Source organism: Plectrocnemia conspersa, unplaced genomic scaffold (assembly GCF_051122295.1).
Source record: "Plectrocnemia conspersa isolate PC_06_02 unplaced genomic scaffold, ASM5112229v1 ptg000012l, whole genome shotgun sequence".
NCBI classification, from domain to species: Eukaryota; Metazoa; Arthropoda; class Insecta; order Trichoptera; family Polycentropodidae; genus Plectrocnemia; species Plectrocnemia conspersa.
The window spans coordinates 13,150,020-13,169,346 of record NW_028277176.1 but is presented as its reverse complement, the minus strand read 5'-3'; the positions used below and the strand labels follow the sequence as shown (position 1 = coordinate 13,169,346).

General features: G+C 30.7%; 1 protein-coding gene across 2 annotated transcripts; it reads right to left on the bottom strand.

Moving 5' to 3' along the window:
• Positions 1 to 5,153: 5,153 nt before the first annotated feature.
• Positions 5,154 to 18,020, bottom strand: Smurf (SMAD specific E3 ubiquitin protein ligase). 2 transcript variants are annotated; one of them, XM_088200029.1, is made up of 13 exons: positions 17,859 to 18,020; positions 16,055 to 16,093; positions 15,837 to 15,978; positions 15,665 to 15,765; positions 14,705 to 14,930; positions 12,895 to 13,728; positions 12,172 to 12,383; positions 8,763 to 9,982; positions 8,468 to 8,699; positions 8,219 to 8,408; positions 7,941 to 8,140; positions 7,358 to 7,521; positions 5,154 to 7,286 (listed from the first exon to the last, which is right to left on the bottom strand). In XM_088200029.1, exons 1-13 carry the CDS (start codon positions 17,917 to 17,919, stop codon positions 7,005 to 7,007), a joined length of 3,903 nt encoding a protein of 1,300 aa, XP_088056155.1. In that variant the 5' UTR covers positions 17,920 to 18,020; the 3' UTR covers positions 5,154 to 7,004. The 2 variants fall into 2 exon arrangements, with proteins under 2 accessions (XP_088056155.1, XP_088056154.1); XM_088200028.1 differs by having other exon boundaries at positions 5,705 to 7,286; positions 8,213 to 8,408.
• Positions 18,021 to 19,327: the final 1,307 nt, after the last annotated feature.

The window sequence follows — 19,327 nt, the reverse complement described above, 5'->3', positions numbered from 1 at the left end:
AGAGTGATATTTAATTCATCATTCTTAGAAGACTTTAGTTCAAAACTTTGAATTACAAGGCAAAGATATGATGAGTTCAATTTAAGATTTTTTGAAACTTTTAAGATTTTTAAAAGTAAATTTTAAAAATGTAGTATTTAATAAGCATTGAAAAATATTTTCATATATATCCTGATATGACTTAATTCGGCCCAAACATAATGCTTCTTGAAATTAAAAATATTGAAAAGAAATTTAATGAGAGATTCGATGATTTTAAAAATATTAAAATTATCGGAGATATAGAATTAGTAGAAATTCAAGATTCGTCTTGAAAATACACCACAAGGCATCTACATAGAATATTAGAAACTTGTTCCAGAATCAAAGTACCCTCTCTTAATCAAAGTACGCTCTCTTAAAAAAGCTTTTCGGTACAATCTTTTGCTGTTAGTCCCTGTATTCGTTTCTGAAATTTATCAAATCAAATCACCGTGCACTAGTCACAAATCAACACCCTTACGGAGCTTATGCGTACAGACCTAATAAACTACAAGCCGGAGTTTAAATGCCTGAAAAAACAAGTCCAAATCCACAATTTCAATAATTATTCACTATTTAATTTAAAAAGTAATAAATAATACGTGACGAGGTTGCAATTACATATAGATTGAACCATTTCAGTAGTATTTTTTCTGGAAGTTTACAATTTATATTACATGTTAAAACGATGTGAGTGATCGGCGTACGAGGCACCGCCGGTCGTCAAACTCCCATCGCGTTCCGCCAAAGAATGTGCTTCTCCCCGCCTTCGTCACGCCAGTGCTACCAGAGTGCCGCCTAGTGCCATAGTAAATAAATAAATAGCCGCTCACGATACATTTTCTTGTTAAAAATATTATGCATTTATACCAAATATATTTATGTAAATATAATTTATAATAAACACTTTTTCAAATCATTATTTTTTAATTTCCGCAAAATAAAATTATTGCGGCTCTTTGAGATTCTTGTATGATACTCGTACTGGCATGAAGTTTGGCGACCCCTGTTATATAATATTAACAATACATATATTATAAATCAGAGAATATAACAGTAGATCGCCACTACTAAAAGGTTAAGCATTCCTGCACCATAATATCCATTTGGAAAAATGCTTGAGAAAATATTCCTCAAAATCATATTCTTAGTACTAGTGTAAAATAGATAAACACACATAGTTTACTCGTTTTTTATTCGAAAGGATTTTGCAAATTTTCCGGTCTTTTAGTAAACTAAAAAACTGCTTATTTTTCACATACATTATAAAATAAACAGTGTGTGCCATTTTAGTTTTTCTGTCAAAAACTACTCTGAACGCACAATGAGGCACCGTTAGCCTCGAACATCGCAACAATGGCAAGTTGGCATGGTACACTAAATTATTATCAAATTGAAGCCTTTGTGACGTCACGCTCATTTCGAGATGAGAGTGAGGTCACGAGCCGTGAAAAAGCGGCCGAATGTCTACCCGCATACATATGGCTCATTTCTTCGATACTTGAAATAAATAAGTTTATTCGATTACTAAGTATACATAATTCACGCTCGGACGAACAGAGGACGCATTCTACAAGCAAAGAAGTCTATTTGCGAAGTTAGAATCCATTCAATTTTCGCGTCGGTATTGTAGAAAACTAACTGTTCGACCTTGGATAGTGGTACTACAGTCAAAATAAAAATTTGATTTTACATTATTACATCTATAGTTATAAATGGATTAATGAATATATTAATCGCACACAAAAACTGTATTAATTTTTTTAATAATTATACAAATTAATTTTGTAGATTATAAATGAGTTTGAGAGATTTGCTAATGAATATCAAGGATTTTGTCAGTCAATATGAATAGAAAAATTCTCTCCAGCAAAGCAAGCAAGAAATATGTACACTTCTATACATAAGGATTTTTCTATACATACATACATACATACATACATATGTATATATGTATGTAGGGGGAGGGCCGCCCCGGGCGGCACTTGCTTGGGGGCGGCATATTCGCGATGGGATCGTCTAGTGTGGTTCTTAACCATGAATGCACTAAAACATTTATAAATCCACGAATAACAAAAGCTTAATAATAAGCAATTTATTATTTTAAGAAATGCAGATTTTATGACCCTGCAAAAAATGTATGGGGGGGGGGCAATTTTAAGGAACGCCCTGGACGGCACATACCTTAGCTACGCCACTGATATGTACTATACATATGTATATATAAATATGTAAAGGTGTTTCTTACTATAATTAATATATTATACAATATTTTTTACCGCTTTCTGGCTTTAAGAGTGACTTTGTCAGTTAGCTGAACGTTTGGTGGATCTATCTAGTATATATTATATTTCATTGCACAATTAGTATACATACGTAAACAATATATAGATATAAATTAGGTCTCAGTGTCGGGCGGCGGTGTCTAATGCGATAGAGTCAAGATTCATTGAGTAGTCGTTAAAGAACTGATGTTTCGTCGCTGCTCAATGGGTGTGTTCTTGCAAACCATAGGGTCATTCGTTCGTAGTTTTGACAGCGACCTTATTGTTTCAACATTTTCTAATTACATAATGTTATAAATAGGGGAGTCTCCTTCGTTCTGGGTCTATAATCATAAAACTTTATGTATTGTACTGTCCATCAGGACACTGAAAATATCGATCTTAAAGATAACGATTATTTTATATCGTGTCACAAAAATGTATTAATAAACCTGTAAGCTGAAGTTAGCAATAATCGAAAGTAATAAAATGGTTCAGTGGAAATGCTCAGTTATCAAGTGTCCATATTAATACTTTTAAAACAACATTATGACTTACAATAAGTAAGAATCTTATTTTATTAGTAGGGACGTGAAATAAACTATGTACCGAGAGATTCAAACGTTGGTAATTTGATTCCTAGCAAATGCTCTATTAAAAATAGTAGATATAAATCTGCATTTCTATATCAACATACAACAATATATGCAAATTAAAACTATACAGCAATAAATTAAGCAATTGTTTCCCAATGGCTGTTTCATTATTTTTGTATAAGTAGTATAGTGTATTAGATAAATACTATATTGTTATGCAGTCAAAAGTTTTTTTTTAAATAATGAAACAGTCGTTTTAACAATTCAACAGTTACGCCTGTCGCTCTAATTAATAATCAAAAATCCTGTAGCATATCACATATTTATTATTAGTATTTAGCTAAGCTGTGTACACATTTTTAAATGAAAATGTTTCACAGTTTGTCTACAGATATTCACCATTAGTTAAAAACGCAAAACTGCGGGAATGGTCATTTGCGTTATAAAATTTTATTAAGTAAGGGGTCAGTGAGGGGGGGGGGAGAGAAATATTGAAATGTCAATAAATTTGTGAAGATTTGAAAATAAATAGTATGAAATATAATTATAAGCTGAATTAACCTAACTAGTAAAATCAATAAAATATATTCTTTATATTATTTTTTGCCTATTTCATTGAGTGTGCTTCTATTTATCTTAGTATCATCATTTCTAGTTGTATTAAATTTAAAATGTCTTAATTAACCACAATACTATAATCGAACAAATAGTCATAAAAGTATAGCACCTAATCAATTCTTAGGTTGACTTTTAGAAGTGTTTGATAATAAAAAAAGGAATGAATTATTAATCATGTTTTATTTTTATTTCAAAATAGTGACATAAACAGTTTATATATATATATATATATATATATATATGTGTGTATGTATATATATATATATATATATATATATATATATATATATATATATATATATATATATATATATATATATATATATATATATATATATATTATAATATGTAGATATATCTCATAAGCAGGGCTTTTTTGTGACAATAGCAGCAGTTAAAATTGCTTCAATAAATCTGATGATTGTATATAATAAAGTTCATTTTTGTATAATTGATTTTTCTATTGCAATGATATTCATTTAAAAAAAGCACTGCATATAGATTTTAATTAGTGTTGAAGGATAGTAATAAAACGAGTATTTTTACATCTCGAGACAGTCAATTCCGTTTTCTTATCATATGTATATATATAAATATATCGTATCACACATTCAAATATAGGCTTTATATACATCAAAGTAAAATTATACACAAATCACAAATCGAAGAGTAAAAATAGTTAAAAATACGCATTTAAAAATTATTATAATAATAATACGTGCCGCTGTTCAACACTCAAATGAAAAAAAATATGTTTTAATATATATATATTTTTTAATACGAAAAACTTTCATACATCATTCACACATTTTAACATTTACAATTAAACCGATGTGGTATATATTTGTTCTATAAATATTTTCAATTTAACTACATTAATAAATCACTTTTTTATTTAATTTTATTCAACACTTATTAACAATTTACCCAGAAACTATTTAGGCACTGTCCGACTAAACCCATAAGGCCCCATATTTAAGAACCGTAACCAGATATTTGCGATTCGCGATGAAAAGCAAATTTATTGCGAATGAAGTCAAATATTGCACGATAAGACAGAATTGTGAACAAAAAAATGTCCCATTTTTAAATTTAATTAAAAATAAATAATAAAGTACATTATGTACATATAAAAAAATATATAGATACACTGCTCTTGATATCAGCTATTTTAAATACGCTATTAAATAACATCATCCATACTAACTTTTATATATTTAATATATAGGTATAGAGTGTTAGTACAAAGATATTGCAAATTGGAATGTGTGATATATTTAGTAAAATAATTTATTTCGTTAATTAATATAGTGTAGTATATGAGAGACATTGTCCCGAGCATTTACGGTAAATACAACCTAAGAATAACAAAAAAATACGTAAGTCTTATTGTAAATCATTTATACATACAACAGACATTTATATATTTAAAATCAGAAATTGATATATGCAATTTTAAAATAATAATAATAATAATATTTAATAACGTGCATATTGAAAAAATATATACTTTTAACAACATTAATTATAAAAACAAGTACAAATAGGACATTGAACAGAACACATTTAATTTGTAAAAAAAATGGAAATGAAAATAGACAATACAAAAAACGCGTATTTAGATTATCGAGTATAAAAAATATATAACTATTCATAAAGGCACAAAATTAGTGTATATTATATATGATTTAGGTATAGTACAGAAAATAATTTACAATACGTATATATTGAAGTCGTCAAAAATTATTTTTATTTTATTAATAATGATAATTAGAGTGACTCCCATATACATATTTTTAATATATTAGGATTAAGTCTATTCATTATTATATTATTATATGCATAGTCAATGAATCGTATTATATAATCATCGTTCAACATACTATTTTTGATTTATATATAAATTTGTGCTATTATTTCATAACAATTTTACAATATTTATAGATTTTAACAATAATTTGTGTTGATGTGTTCATACTTAATTATATATTATATAATACGATTATATGTAACAGAAAATACATGTATGCCATTTAAACTCTAATAAAAAATACTGAAAAATTGTTAATTTGCACTAATTTCTATTATCTCACGTTATTGCTAAATTGAACAAATTATTGACTAACATCTAATAAAGTCTCAGCGTCACTATAAATCATGGTATGTTAACGGTATACAAAACGAACTTATCCGCTTTTGATTACATTTTTTTGAGAGCGCTCTCCCTCTACGTCAATATAATAACACTCGACCGACAACAAACTATCACAATTTTTTTAGCTATAATAACATTACAATCAACAATAAATTTTAAACATTATAAATATGATTCCTAGAAAATTTAAAAATGTCATTTACAATCTTTACGCATAAATAAATGTACACAATATGAAAGAAACAAAATCTTGCAACCCCACTGCAAGGTCGTATATAAGCTACGAGATTTATGAATTTTTTTCGAAGACTCGCATATAAAAATATCAGTCGAACATCTGTGCATTTTTCAACAAAGACAAATCACTCCCTAAACCTATGCTTATTCAACTTTATATCGGCAACAAAATTACGCTCTCGTTGTATATCTAAGAAACGTATGAGCATAAAATAAATGCTTAAATTTTACTTCACAACAAAGCAGTATGTAAATTTTTATAATATAACTCACGTTCCTATACTCAGTCTTTCTTGTAAGACTCTTGAAATCCTTATTAATTTCTGATAAATCTTTTAATTAAAAATAAATGCTGTCTGACTATAATACATACTGTTAAAAATTTCCTGAACTTTTAAAATTAGGCATCAATCCGACTTTGTAGTGTTATTAATTCACCCTAATTTAAAAAAACCTTACCTTTGTTGAATTATTATAGTTTTCACTGTCCTGTTTTAGATCAATATCCATTGACATTTAATTTTGATCATTAATCAAAGAAAAAATAAGTCTAATTTGAAGGGTGGAGAGTTAGCAGTACGACTCAGACTTGCAACAGAAAGTAATAGCGGCACTGTCACTCGTTTTGTGACTTGTGGCTTCCTAGAAAGAACTGCTACTGAAGATAAAACCTGGTTTCTAATCCCGAAAACAAAGAGAGCAAATGATGGCGCCATAAAAGATAATGCCGACATCTTCACAGGTAACGTAAATAAATTTAACGCAAATTATAAAAGTTCATGAATTTTTTGAACAGCTCTCGTACACTCATCATTTTTCAAACAATTCCATAATCATTCGTTAGACATTACAGACATAATTTTATGGCCGATATTAAATAATAAAAAAAACTATTATATATGTATCAAAAATAAAAACGCAAACACTCGCATAGCAGTCTTTGCACAAACGAAACGTGCTTAAAGATACAATTTTTACAAAAATAAACATTTCGTTTATCGCTTCAATTAGAAGAGAAACTTATAAAAAAACGTCGCTCGGGTTGCAAAATGATTGTTATGTATATACAGAGCCAGTATACGCATCTGGTATACTATAATTATGATAAAGATACTATTCCACGGCAAAGCCACACGTCTCCTCGACGGCTTGCGTCAGCTTATCGTATAGAATTTTATAAGTAGGATATGGCGGCATATCGATCCGATTGAAACACGTGTGAGCTTTAGGCAGGCTGCTCGGCGACACTTCCACGCAGTGTATAGTGAAAAAGCGGGGACCGGCCGCTCCCGTCGAACCCTGCAGCCCACGAAATCCTTGCAAAGGCACTCGGCTCGATCCTGTCACGAACTGCAGCAGGCGAGCCCGCATGTCATCGCCGTAGCTCTCAACAACCTATTGAATGAAAAATTACATAGTAAACAAAATCAAAAAGATGTTTCACATTAAAAACGGACGCTACTGACCTGCCAAAACCATTGAACAACCGGCGTTTCTAAAGTGCAGTGCTTCAGTCGCGTGTGCTGCTTCCAGTCTGCTACGTTGATTTGCGATATCCCGCCAATTATGAGTTTCAATTCTTTCTCATCAAACGGTTTGAGAAAATTTGGCGGAACCAGCTCGGAAAATCCTATTACAAATAAAATATTAAAATACATAGTTTCATTTTAATTGATATTTTTATGATTATTTAATTTATTTAAAAATATTTTTTGAGAAAAAATCAAAATATTTTTCACCAATAAGAATATAATCTTTATAAAGATGAATATTCCAAGTATAAAAGATTGTATAATTCGTTAGACAATAGGCGATATATTAGATTTTTAATAACCCACAAAAAGAACTTTTTTTTATAATTACATATTGATTAGAATTGATAATTAAAAAATAATTGATAAATTTCTCACTACACTACTAAATTAAAAGTGATAATTTCTCAAAATAAAAAATGGGGGGCAGCAATTATAACTATGAAAAGATTTATATGCAAAATTACCATCCTCCTTATTCAATTTAAAAATATAAAAAACACAAAAACAAGAATACCTTTTTGCAAATTTAGAAACTGTTGTTCAATTCCACGCATAAATCTATAATTGACGTAGAGTTTCACATATTCTTTCTTGTTCTTCTCAGTCACTGGAATAGTACCACCACCAGGTTTCAACTCGTGCACTTTCAGAACGCCGAAGCTGTTAAACTCAACTTGAAAAGTGGTATCTATGACTCCGGCTATTTTATTTTCCCTAAAAGAAATAAAATATATTTAGACTTTATTTTACTTTTAAGATAATAAAAAAATAAATAAAAATAAATACACTAACAACATCCACGTCAGACTGCGATGCAACTCAGGATCTACATCTCCAATATCGCCGAGAGTGACAGGTTTGCCTAAGAGCTGACGATAAAAAGGCATTGTGAAACTGCCCTCCAAATGGTGACCATGAAATACGGAAATCCCCAAAATGCGGCCAACGAAATGAAAATAAGAGAGATGCTCTGGATTGACACCTTGAAAAAATTAGAATTTAAAACCCATCCGACAATATTATTAAAATAATAAATAATACCTGAATCTGTGTTTATCTGAAGATAATATTGACTACCACCGCTGTATTGAAACAGTCCATATTGTGGATTAAGCATTTCCTTGGAGAGCAAATGGAGCCACTCGCGAGCAACGCCTCCGTAATCAAGCCCTTCTTCGCCTCGGAACTTCACCATTAAGCGTTTACGTAGCTCCTTGGGTCTCATTTTCATCACTAGCCTGTATGAATCTTCCAATATTTCGTTGCGCGAAACCTAAAAATCATTTTTGTCATCAATACCAATAAGTTATTAATAATATAAAACAACTGGACTTACTTCAAGTCTACAATGTCCACTTTGCGGCTGCAGAGCAAACAGCTCAGTTCTCAACATCTTCAATTTGCTTGCCAAGTCCCGCCTGTACTTTGGTAACAAATCGTTACCTTCACCATTTATCTCGGCTCCATTTTGACCGGGTATTGGAGGTAAAGACAAGGCGGTGTTGGTGAACGATGGTCCGTTTGATATGCCTAAGGTCGCAAGATATCTTCGATTCGACGAAGCTTCCGGTACGTTAAAACCTTCCGGTATAGCGACAGAAGGTCCGTTTGATATATCCAAAAGGTCATTGGTGCAAGTCGCAAAATATCTTCGATTTGAGGGAGCTTCAGGTATAGTGACCGAAGGTCCGTTTGGTATACTCAATGCATCGATTCGGTTTGGGGATAGTTCTGGAATGCTCGACACTTCATTTGCAATTGTTGAAGGAAAACTTCGATTTGGAGATATATCCGCATCATTGGCAACGGTTGTAGAAGAGTTTCGATTAGGAGATATGCCCCATTCTTCATTAGTGATTGGTAAATAATCTCGGTTCGAAGATTCGTCCAGTACGCTCAAAGCCTCATTGGTGAAAACTGTAGAAGAATCTCGGTTCGAAGGTAAAGCTTCGTTAAACATTGAAAGTTCACGTGGTATTCTACCAATATCGTTATTTGGCACAGGATCGCTCGATATTCGCCTGACATTAATAATATCTTCGAGATCCCCCATTGCATTTCTACTCGCGTTGACGATAGCAGAAGTTACAACTGTATTAGGTTGACTACTATTATTTTGAGAAGTTGATGAATTATTCAACGATGTTCTATTAGATTGTGAGCCATTAGACTCTGAAATCGATAAATTTTCATTCGTAATCGTCGCATTTTGAGAACTAGCTGCACTGATGATCGAAGAATTAGCATTTACGCTGGTGTCAGCCGTGGAAGTTGATGGATTATGCGATGGCGGCGGCTGATGTTGCTTTTGTAACAATGAAACAATTTGTGAATTGAGCCGTGGATCTGTGAACTGAGTGGTTCTGTTGTTGTGATCGACGAAATAAACGCGCCCGCCGGAAGTCTCCCTCCTCTCCCAACCGGGAGGAAGAGGTCCCAGAGAATCCAAGGAGACGGGAGGACTGAAGCCGCGTGGGATTCTTGGATCGTGCCAAGTAGAAACACCTGTTCTGATGTTGTAAAAGTAGACTTGTCCTTGTTGTGTTGTGCGGATTTCTAAAATTTACAAAAATATTATTTAGTTCAGTACATATTGTAGCAAATTGTAGCAATATTGTGTAAATGTAGAGCAAATAAATGACATCAACTATTTATGATGATAACACTTAATGGGTCGTTTTTTCGCCGCCTGCGTTCTGCGAGTATTTCGCATAACGCAAAATTAAAAGCATAAATATAAGTTTTGAATTAAAAGAAATAATAAAATAAAAATTGGTTAAAAGTTTTGACTTGTATTGGAACATTTGTTAAAATTATTTTATCAATGGTTTCCAATCGGTGGGTCGCGTAAAATTAAAACTGAAACCTAATTACTAAAATGTGTTTTATTTTTATTTAACTCTTTGGGTGCTAAGCAACATTATAAAATAAATGCTAACAAAAATCGTTGTTGACATTATGATGCTTGAAAAAGTAATCTAATTTGTGAACTTATTACTCAGTTAGTATGACAATGACATGAGACAGTTTTTGAACGACTAATTTTAATTATGTAAAGCAGTGGTATCAAACACGCGGCATGCATATTGATTTAAATGATTTAAAACAAGAAATAACATATTTTTAAAACATTTCATCAAATCATAAAAGTATATTGTAATTTTGTACACTATTTTCAGTCGTTGGTATGTATATAAGTTATTTTAAACCTTTTTCCTACCTAAAGCTACAATTAAAAGAGCCACAAAACCATTGTTTTAACCTTACTATTTAACTTATATTTTTGAAATCGCCCTATAAAAAAAATTCAAATTGCATAGATAAATGTTTTTGTATATTCTGGTTTGCCCATTTCTATTTATATTATGGTTTTGGGCTAAATTTATTTCTATTAGTATTTTAGGTATGTTACGAAGACATGTAAAAGTTGAAATGGTTTTGCTTTAAATTTAGATAAATAATCTTCCCCATCTTAAAATGTAACCTCAAATAATAAGGATTTTTATTAGAAAATATTTTATTGTTTTAAGAATTTTTTTATTACTGAAAAAAATATGTAAATTGTTACACCACGGAGCAGCAAGGCGAAAAGTATGACGCGCGCAACCCAAAGGAATGGCTAAGGGAAGGGGGCCAGCGTCATGGTCAGAGGGTGGCAGGGTGGAATAGACTGGCGCTCGCCGTAGAAGACGGACGTTATTTCGGCACTGCGGCTTCCCTTTGGACGCGTTAATCAAAAATAAATATAAATTTTTTTTTTTTAAAAATTCAAATTTTACTTTGGTTCTGTGTTTAAATGTTCTGATTTTTTAATATTAATTTATTTAAAATGATATTTTATGTTTATTCACAAAAAAAATTTTTTTCTTAAAAACATTTTTTTTTTACTGATTTTTGCGTAAAGAGATAAAAAAATCAATTGAGCGACTGTAGTCGACTATCGCGTCCAAAGGGTTAAGCGACGGACTTACGACGAAACTAGACGAAAATTAACGTCTAACAAAATATTTCAGTATACAATTTTTATTCATAAATAAGGCAGTTCATAAATAGTATTTAAAATTTAAGTATATTAAATAAATATAGTATTAAAAAACGATTTAAAGTATTTCTAAATTTCTTAATATAAAAAATCTTAACACTTTACCGACCGGCAGTTTCACTACCAGACTTACGCTAAATACCGGCACTTTTTTGCAAATCTTCGCGAATTTTACCTTTTTTATTTAAATTTATGTATCTTTTGATACAGTCAGAATATTTTGTTGAATTTTTCTAGACATGTTATAAATGTATCAATGCATCAATTCAAGTCATTATTAGGTGGTTCTCAACATGTGATTCGCCGGAAATAAAAATTAATTATTACATTCCCTTATTATTACATCGTGATGATTAATTTAAATCAAGCTAGGTCACACATATTAGGTATTGAAAATTTTCTAAAAATGAGTTACTTTTGCTCATCGAGGATATCTTATATGTATTAAAATAAAATGAAAAAAAAAGACAAATATTCATTCCATAGAAGGCAACACAATTAGCTTTAGTTTTGTACTACAGAACCCGTCGTTAAATATTAGATGTCCAAAAGGGAAGATTCTACCTGTCGTGTAGATTACCATCACAGAACATAGCAGATAGAAAATACTTGACCCCCATCGGTTAAGTGTTAATTCAAATGCAAAAATTTACATCAAACTCATTATGATATTGATTCTAGACTTGAAATATATTTTACTCACCATAGCCGGGTGGCAAGTCTTTAGTACTCGCTTGTGAAAGGTGTTGGTGTTTTTGTACTGAAACTGGATTCGCTCTTGGCGTAGGTCTGGATCTTTCCGATACAGATTTTTTATTTCCTGCTGCTCCCGATTGTCTGCCGTCCATTGACCATCTTTGAGTTTGTTCTTTTGATGGCCTTTCAGGTGTTGAATTTAAAACTAAAGATTCAGGCCTAAAAAATAAAACAATAGTTTAACCTATGTGAAAAGGACAAAAGCCTGAAAACCTGGAGCTCAACAGACAGAATCTATATAATAAAAATTAATTGTTTTGTTTCTGTCTCACCAAAAACTTTATTTTTTACATAGTCTGCTGTGGATTTCTAGAACGATTGAAAAAAATATGAAGGTATGTACAAAAATAATTATTTAAATTACAATAATATGGTATTGATTCAATACTAGAATTTCCAAACACTGATATATTTTTAAATTTTTATCAGTAACCTATTATGCTGCTAGAAAATTTTGATTCCCTAAAACTGTGCAATGGAATTTGTGAATGCATTGAATGAATATGTGATTGAGACAACAATCCAAAATAAAGACACCTGGTAACAATCTGTTTAAACTAAGAAGTAAAAATTTTGAACTAAATAGATATGTTAATTGATGCGAATATTTATTCAAACTAACGGCAAATACTTGTGCCTTCAGTAAATAACTTCTCTAACAAATACTAACCGTGTTGCATGTGCGCCGTTAATATTTTGAGAGTCGGTTGCAGAATTTGTATCAGATTTTTGTGAACACGGTGATCCAGTGTTGGCTTTATTCAATTCCGCTACCTCGTCCGAAGTCTTAACGCTGCCAGTCGGTGCCGAATCGATTTCCCCGTTCGCGCACGTACCATTTTGCGAGGTCCTTTTCGGTGATTTTGAACCATTGGCCGCACGATTCGGAAACCTGGTTCTACAAATGTACGATATGATTTCAGATTGTGAAGTGTTCTTCGGACTCGTCGGACTAACGGCGCTGGAACTAGAAGCACTTTGAAAATTTGAATTGGCTATCACTTCGTCGGACGAAATCCTATGGTCTTGCTGTCGGTCCGTAGTTTTCATTTCACTTACATTACTTGTATCGATATTGATCTTATTGTTATTCGTTAGATTATTGCTATTGTTTGAGTTTTCAGTCACTTCCACTTTGTTAATGATCGGTGCACTCTTATCGTTTATCTGTTCAAATAGGCTCTGAATAGAGTTAAGTTTGTTGTGGGTGATCTGGTGGGTGTTGGGATTCTCACTGTCGTCCGGTTTGGGCGAAACGTTCAGGGTCGACGGGAGAGATAAGTCGAGGCTCGGTCGATTCGGCGTGGATGGGAACTGGCTGTTGTCGAACGCCTCGTTGATACTGCCACAAGTTATGTGATGCAAAGGCGCTGACATCGAAGCTGTATTCGTTGAGCCTCCGTGCGAATTGCTCCTCGTGTGTAAAGGTAATTCCAATTCATCCGCTGGGCGAGTCGGTTTAATCCATTGAGACGTTCTCGTTACAAAGTTAACATAATAGACTCTGAAAAGAATATCAACATATTAGACAATAAATTATATTTTGTATAAAATGTGAAGATTATGATATATATTTTTATCAATATTTGTATGTTAATCAATAAAAAATATTCATTTAGTTTTTGTTAAAACATTGAAGAGCAAGGGTTTTCAGACACCAAATGAAAAAATATTACAGTGCATTTTAATTTAATCTTTAGCAAAAAGTAACTTTTTAATCATCAATGAAACTCACATTATGATACTATTTTTTAACCTTTCTAATGCCGCACGAGCATTTTGTCTCTCGGTGCAGTCATGACGCTAGTACCGTACGAGACTTTTCTCTCACAAAAAAATATTACAAGCCATGTTCGATTTATAGTCATTTATGAAGAAGCATTAAAAGTTTTAAAACCACGAAATTATTTTTTGTTTTCTTGAGCCGCACCAGGACTGTCACTATGTCCATACATAATGTCATTCGCAAGTAAAATATAAAATAAATATTAAGCGCTTGATTAAATGATTTATGTCATTAAGACCTTTTAGGGATGTGAAGAGGGTCAACCCGTGCTTTCCAAATATTTGACCTTTTTTAAATCTAAAAATAGGCAGCACTGAGCGTGTTGATACGTAATACACATTGAGGCACAAAACCGGTTAAATGGCTGTAGTGCCCATTAAACTGATGCTATAACTTTTAAAATCAGATAGCAATAGAAAGTGGAGTTATTTTCAGTACAGTAGACCCCCCCAATAACACGGTAAATTGGGAACGTGCTATTTGGGTGCGTGTAGTTGGGTGACTAGAAAATATTCATAAAATTTTTTGCAATACGTACGTACGAATCAGGCATGTATGGTGAAATATCCTCGCTTTGGCTCGCTCACACATAAAGTAAAGGACACCCAAGTAGCAAGTCCCCAATTTACCGTGTTATTGGGGGGTCTACTGCACTTCTACAGATTTTTAAAAAATCAAAGCCATATTATAATACCTTCCGTTATTAGCAGTCCTCTGTTCCCATCCGTGCGGTAGATGAGGAGCGGAAGCCGGAGGAGGCGAGCGTTCGCGCGGCGAACGAATGTCTCCAGTAGGCTGCACCACGGCCAACGGCGAATGAACTCCAATGCCTCCGTTGTCCAGCGACAACAGAGAGACTATAATTTGTCCACGAATGGCCTCCACTCCGAAATTAGCTTTGCATAATTCCAGTCGTTGATCTAAAATAAGATAAAAGTATTTTAATTTTGCAATAAGCTTACATATATATATATATATATATATATATATATATATATATATATATATATATATATATATATATATATATATATATATATATATATATATATATATATATATATATATATATATATATATATATATATATATATATATATATATATATATATATATATATATATATATATATATATATATATATATATATATATATATATATATATATATATATATATATATATATATATATATATATATATATATATATATATATATATATATATATATATATATATATATATATATATATATATATATATATATATATATATATATATATATATATATATATATATATATATATATATATATATATATATATATATATATATATATATATATATATATATATATATATATATATATATATATATATATATATATATATATATATATATATATATATATATATATATATATATATATATATATATATATATATATATATATATATATGTATATATATATATATGTATATATATATATATGTATATGTATATATATGAATATATATATATATGTATATATATATATATGTATATATATATATATATATATATATATATATATATATATATATATATATATATATATATATATATATATATATATATATATATATATTATTATATAGATAACAAACTACACTCACATCCGGTATCCTTTAGCCTTTGAACAGTTGAAGCGTGGATTCGAACACAGCCGAGAAATCCAGATCCTTGTTTTTTGTGTATTTTCTTATAGTTCCATATACTGAATATAATATTAATTTATTAATTTAAGATCGATAAAATATACATAAATATATTTGTATTGATTACTACCTTATCGTTATACCATCATCGGATCCCAAATATAAGTCGTAATATGAATTCCATTTGGGATCTAAGGATGCCTTGACGGTTTCAGTGGAGTGAACCTGCCCGCTGCCGTCGACTGTTATCTTAGCAAACGGATCCGGTAAACCTAAAAAATAATGACGACTTGATATATTCACAATTTTGTATATCTCTACAGTTGTTTATCTAAAATGTATACTAACGAAACCAGTCTTTACGGGTGAGATTCCTCGCGCACAATACTGAAAAATAAAAAAGACCATTAAATAATTTACACATATACTTCGTCATGAACTATTACAAAACATTGATAATGGTATCTAATTGATCAGTTTGAGGGAGATTATTCTGAACGCATTTATTAACTATTTCAATGATTTACAAAAATAATATCAATTCAAAAAAAATATTATATAACATAAATAATAGCAAGTAAATAAAAACACAACTTAACATCTGAAAGGAAATATTTGAACAAAATAACAATTCAGGTAGGTTAGTTTTAACTACCACGCGTTTTTTTTAATTTTGATTGTAGAAGCAAAATCTGCTTTATCAATAAAGAAATAGAGGATTAATCTTAGTTGAAAAACATAAAGCTGTTGTAACAAAATCAAAATTTCAGAAGAACAAACTACTTTTTAAGAACAAAAATAAAGGGACTTTCGAAAACATTATTTAAAATGTAAATAAGAATATCCATATATTCGGAAATAAATTTAAAGTTGCTACTTTGCAGTTATTGTATGTTCTTAAAAATATTACATCGGAGACGCATAGAAATTAAATTGAAACTGTTGTACAGTAATGTAATATTGTAGTATGGAAAATCAGGCGCATATTTTATTTACTGGAGAAAAGCATAGAAAATGTATGATGGTATTTTACAATAACTACTTTAACGTCTTGTAGATGTTTGTATTATTCATCATAGATTAGAGGTTGAGTCTTTGAATGTTTATTTATTAATTTTCACAACCACTTTGCGGGTTGAATTGAAATAATTTGATTGTCTTACATCAACAATTAACCAGTGGTAAAAAATATTTTTGTCTGACCTAATATATTATTCAATATGATCAGAGGGATATAATATGTTTGTGCTAAATGAAGCAAATATGCTTCAGTTATCTAGAAAAAACTGTTGGACTCTTATATAATAAGACCAGCGGTCAAGGATGGTAAAGATATGGGTTCGAATCTTGTATTTTTAAATTTTTATCGTGTCTGGAAGATCGTAATTAGTAACTATTATATAATTATAATTTCGATTTAAGTTTTCCTATATTTTCCTAACCTTACGTTGAAATATTGTGATGAATAGTTTATATAAAATGAAGCTAAGTCCTGCATAACTGTGACTGATTACAGACTTTGATTTCAGGCAATGTCACTACTAAGTAGTTGTTGATTGTGTTTAGCCCGTTGTAACGCATTGGGCTAACGCATGTAATGTTCATACATATACTACACTTACTAGATTTAGAGAATAAATTGTAAAACTGTAAGTCCATTGTTACAATTTAGCCATTAATCTTATCAAGGCTTATAAATTAAAATTCGATTGTAATGTAATATTGTACGTTCTCACAAATCAAAGACGATATACTGAAACGCACTTAATTATTATTTGAATAACTTTTCAATGCATTTTAATTCGATACATTATTTTTACTAGGCGTTCAGGATACAAGATATTTCACATTGTTCTTTAGCTAAACAATTGAAATAATAATATTACATCAACGATATATAAAAATTTGTGCAACAAAAAAACTTTGGTAAGAAACATTGACTAAACATAGTATACACTAATCAATTATGATTAAAAGAGAAATAAACACGATTTTATGTTTATATAGAAAATAAAATAAAATCATGTTTACAACATAGACTCTAGGTTATGTCGCAAAGATCAAGATGGAGGACGACGGTGGAGATGGATACCAGGACTTCGGACAGGATGCGAGGTCAAGGAGTGTACTGTGGAGGAGGGCGTCGACTCACTGGTGAGGCGCATGCGCGAGGTGCCTGCGGGCGCGCGCCCTCCTGCAGACATGGCTGACATGGCGCCCCGCGCCACTCGACCCTCGCGCGACACGCGAACGCAGGCCGCAGCCCGAGACTCCGCTGTCAAACGTCGCACGAGAACATCGCCTTTTCGCCAGTGCGCACCAACCTTCTTGCCTTTTTTAATTGGCCTAAAAACTGCCCTATAACTTTTCTTTCAGTCATTTATAACAATATTTATATTACTTTGCTCAATTTATCTCTCTCTCTCTAATTAATATAGTAACCCATATTTTTTACATAATTAACGTTTAGTTAATAACTTTATGTATAAATTAATATTGTTAGTAGCACTTTTGAAAGTATAGCAAATTTCTCTATAATACCAAACACCAAAGCTAAATCTCGAATAAAAGTTGAAACAATTAATAATTTATTTAATCCTTAATATTATGCAGATTAGAGAAAATGCATGAAATACTTGCCACACAGTAAAACAATGTCATACGATTATATTAAAATACTTTTAACCTTTGAGAATGTTTTTATAAATATTTGTTATCATATCTAAACAGTCAAATTATAATTTCATGGCTGCATCTACAGTATCTGTATTTTAGATAAAGATAGATAGAATTTTACAAGACTAGAATATTGAGATGCACGGATTAGTTATTAAAACTTAGATTTGAAGACAAAACGATTATTTTACGTGTTAGTTTTTGGTCCACTGACCGTCCGTTAATTGTAAAGACCCACTAGAGAAACTCAATTTTCGCTGCTTGTTCGTCCCGGAGTAGGGACGTGTTTGTGAACACATATAACATATGAATCTGGCGTTAACAGAGACAATACACTATGTTGAATATATAAACTGAGATATAATTTTTTTATTTATTAATTCAACTTTGGGAGAGTTTGTAATTTAATATATTTTCAAGTGTGCGTTCAAAGAGTATGTTTCTTTATTTTTTGTTAAGAAAAGCTTATCTTATATATTTTTACTTTTATTGTATAGCAATATAGGATGAGCGGTCTATAATAAAATATTAAAAAACTATAAATCGTATCGATTTAAAGTAAACATTCAGGAACATAATGTCTTAAAAATAAGATTACACAAGTGTGCACCATTGTGTTGCATACATTGTCCACGTCTGGACCTGAAATTTGTGAAAACATGCTGGCACAATTGCGCGTGAAATAGGAATTGCAACAAGAAATCCATTATTTTAAGATATGTTTTTCGGTTTTCCTACACGTTTTTCCATAAAAAAGCCAAGGGTGACCTTGTAATTTGAAAACGTATTATATAAAAAAAATCTTTGATTGACAAAATTAGGATACTTTTAACTTGCCAATATAAAAAAATGTAAGTAGTAGTGAATTCAGTCAAATTTTCTAAAAAAAATATAGAGAATCATTCAGTATTCACTGTCATAATAATTAATTTATTATTATCGCAT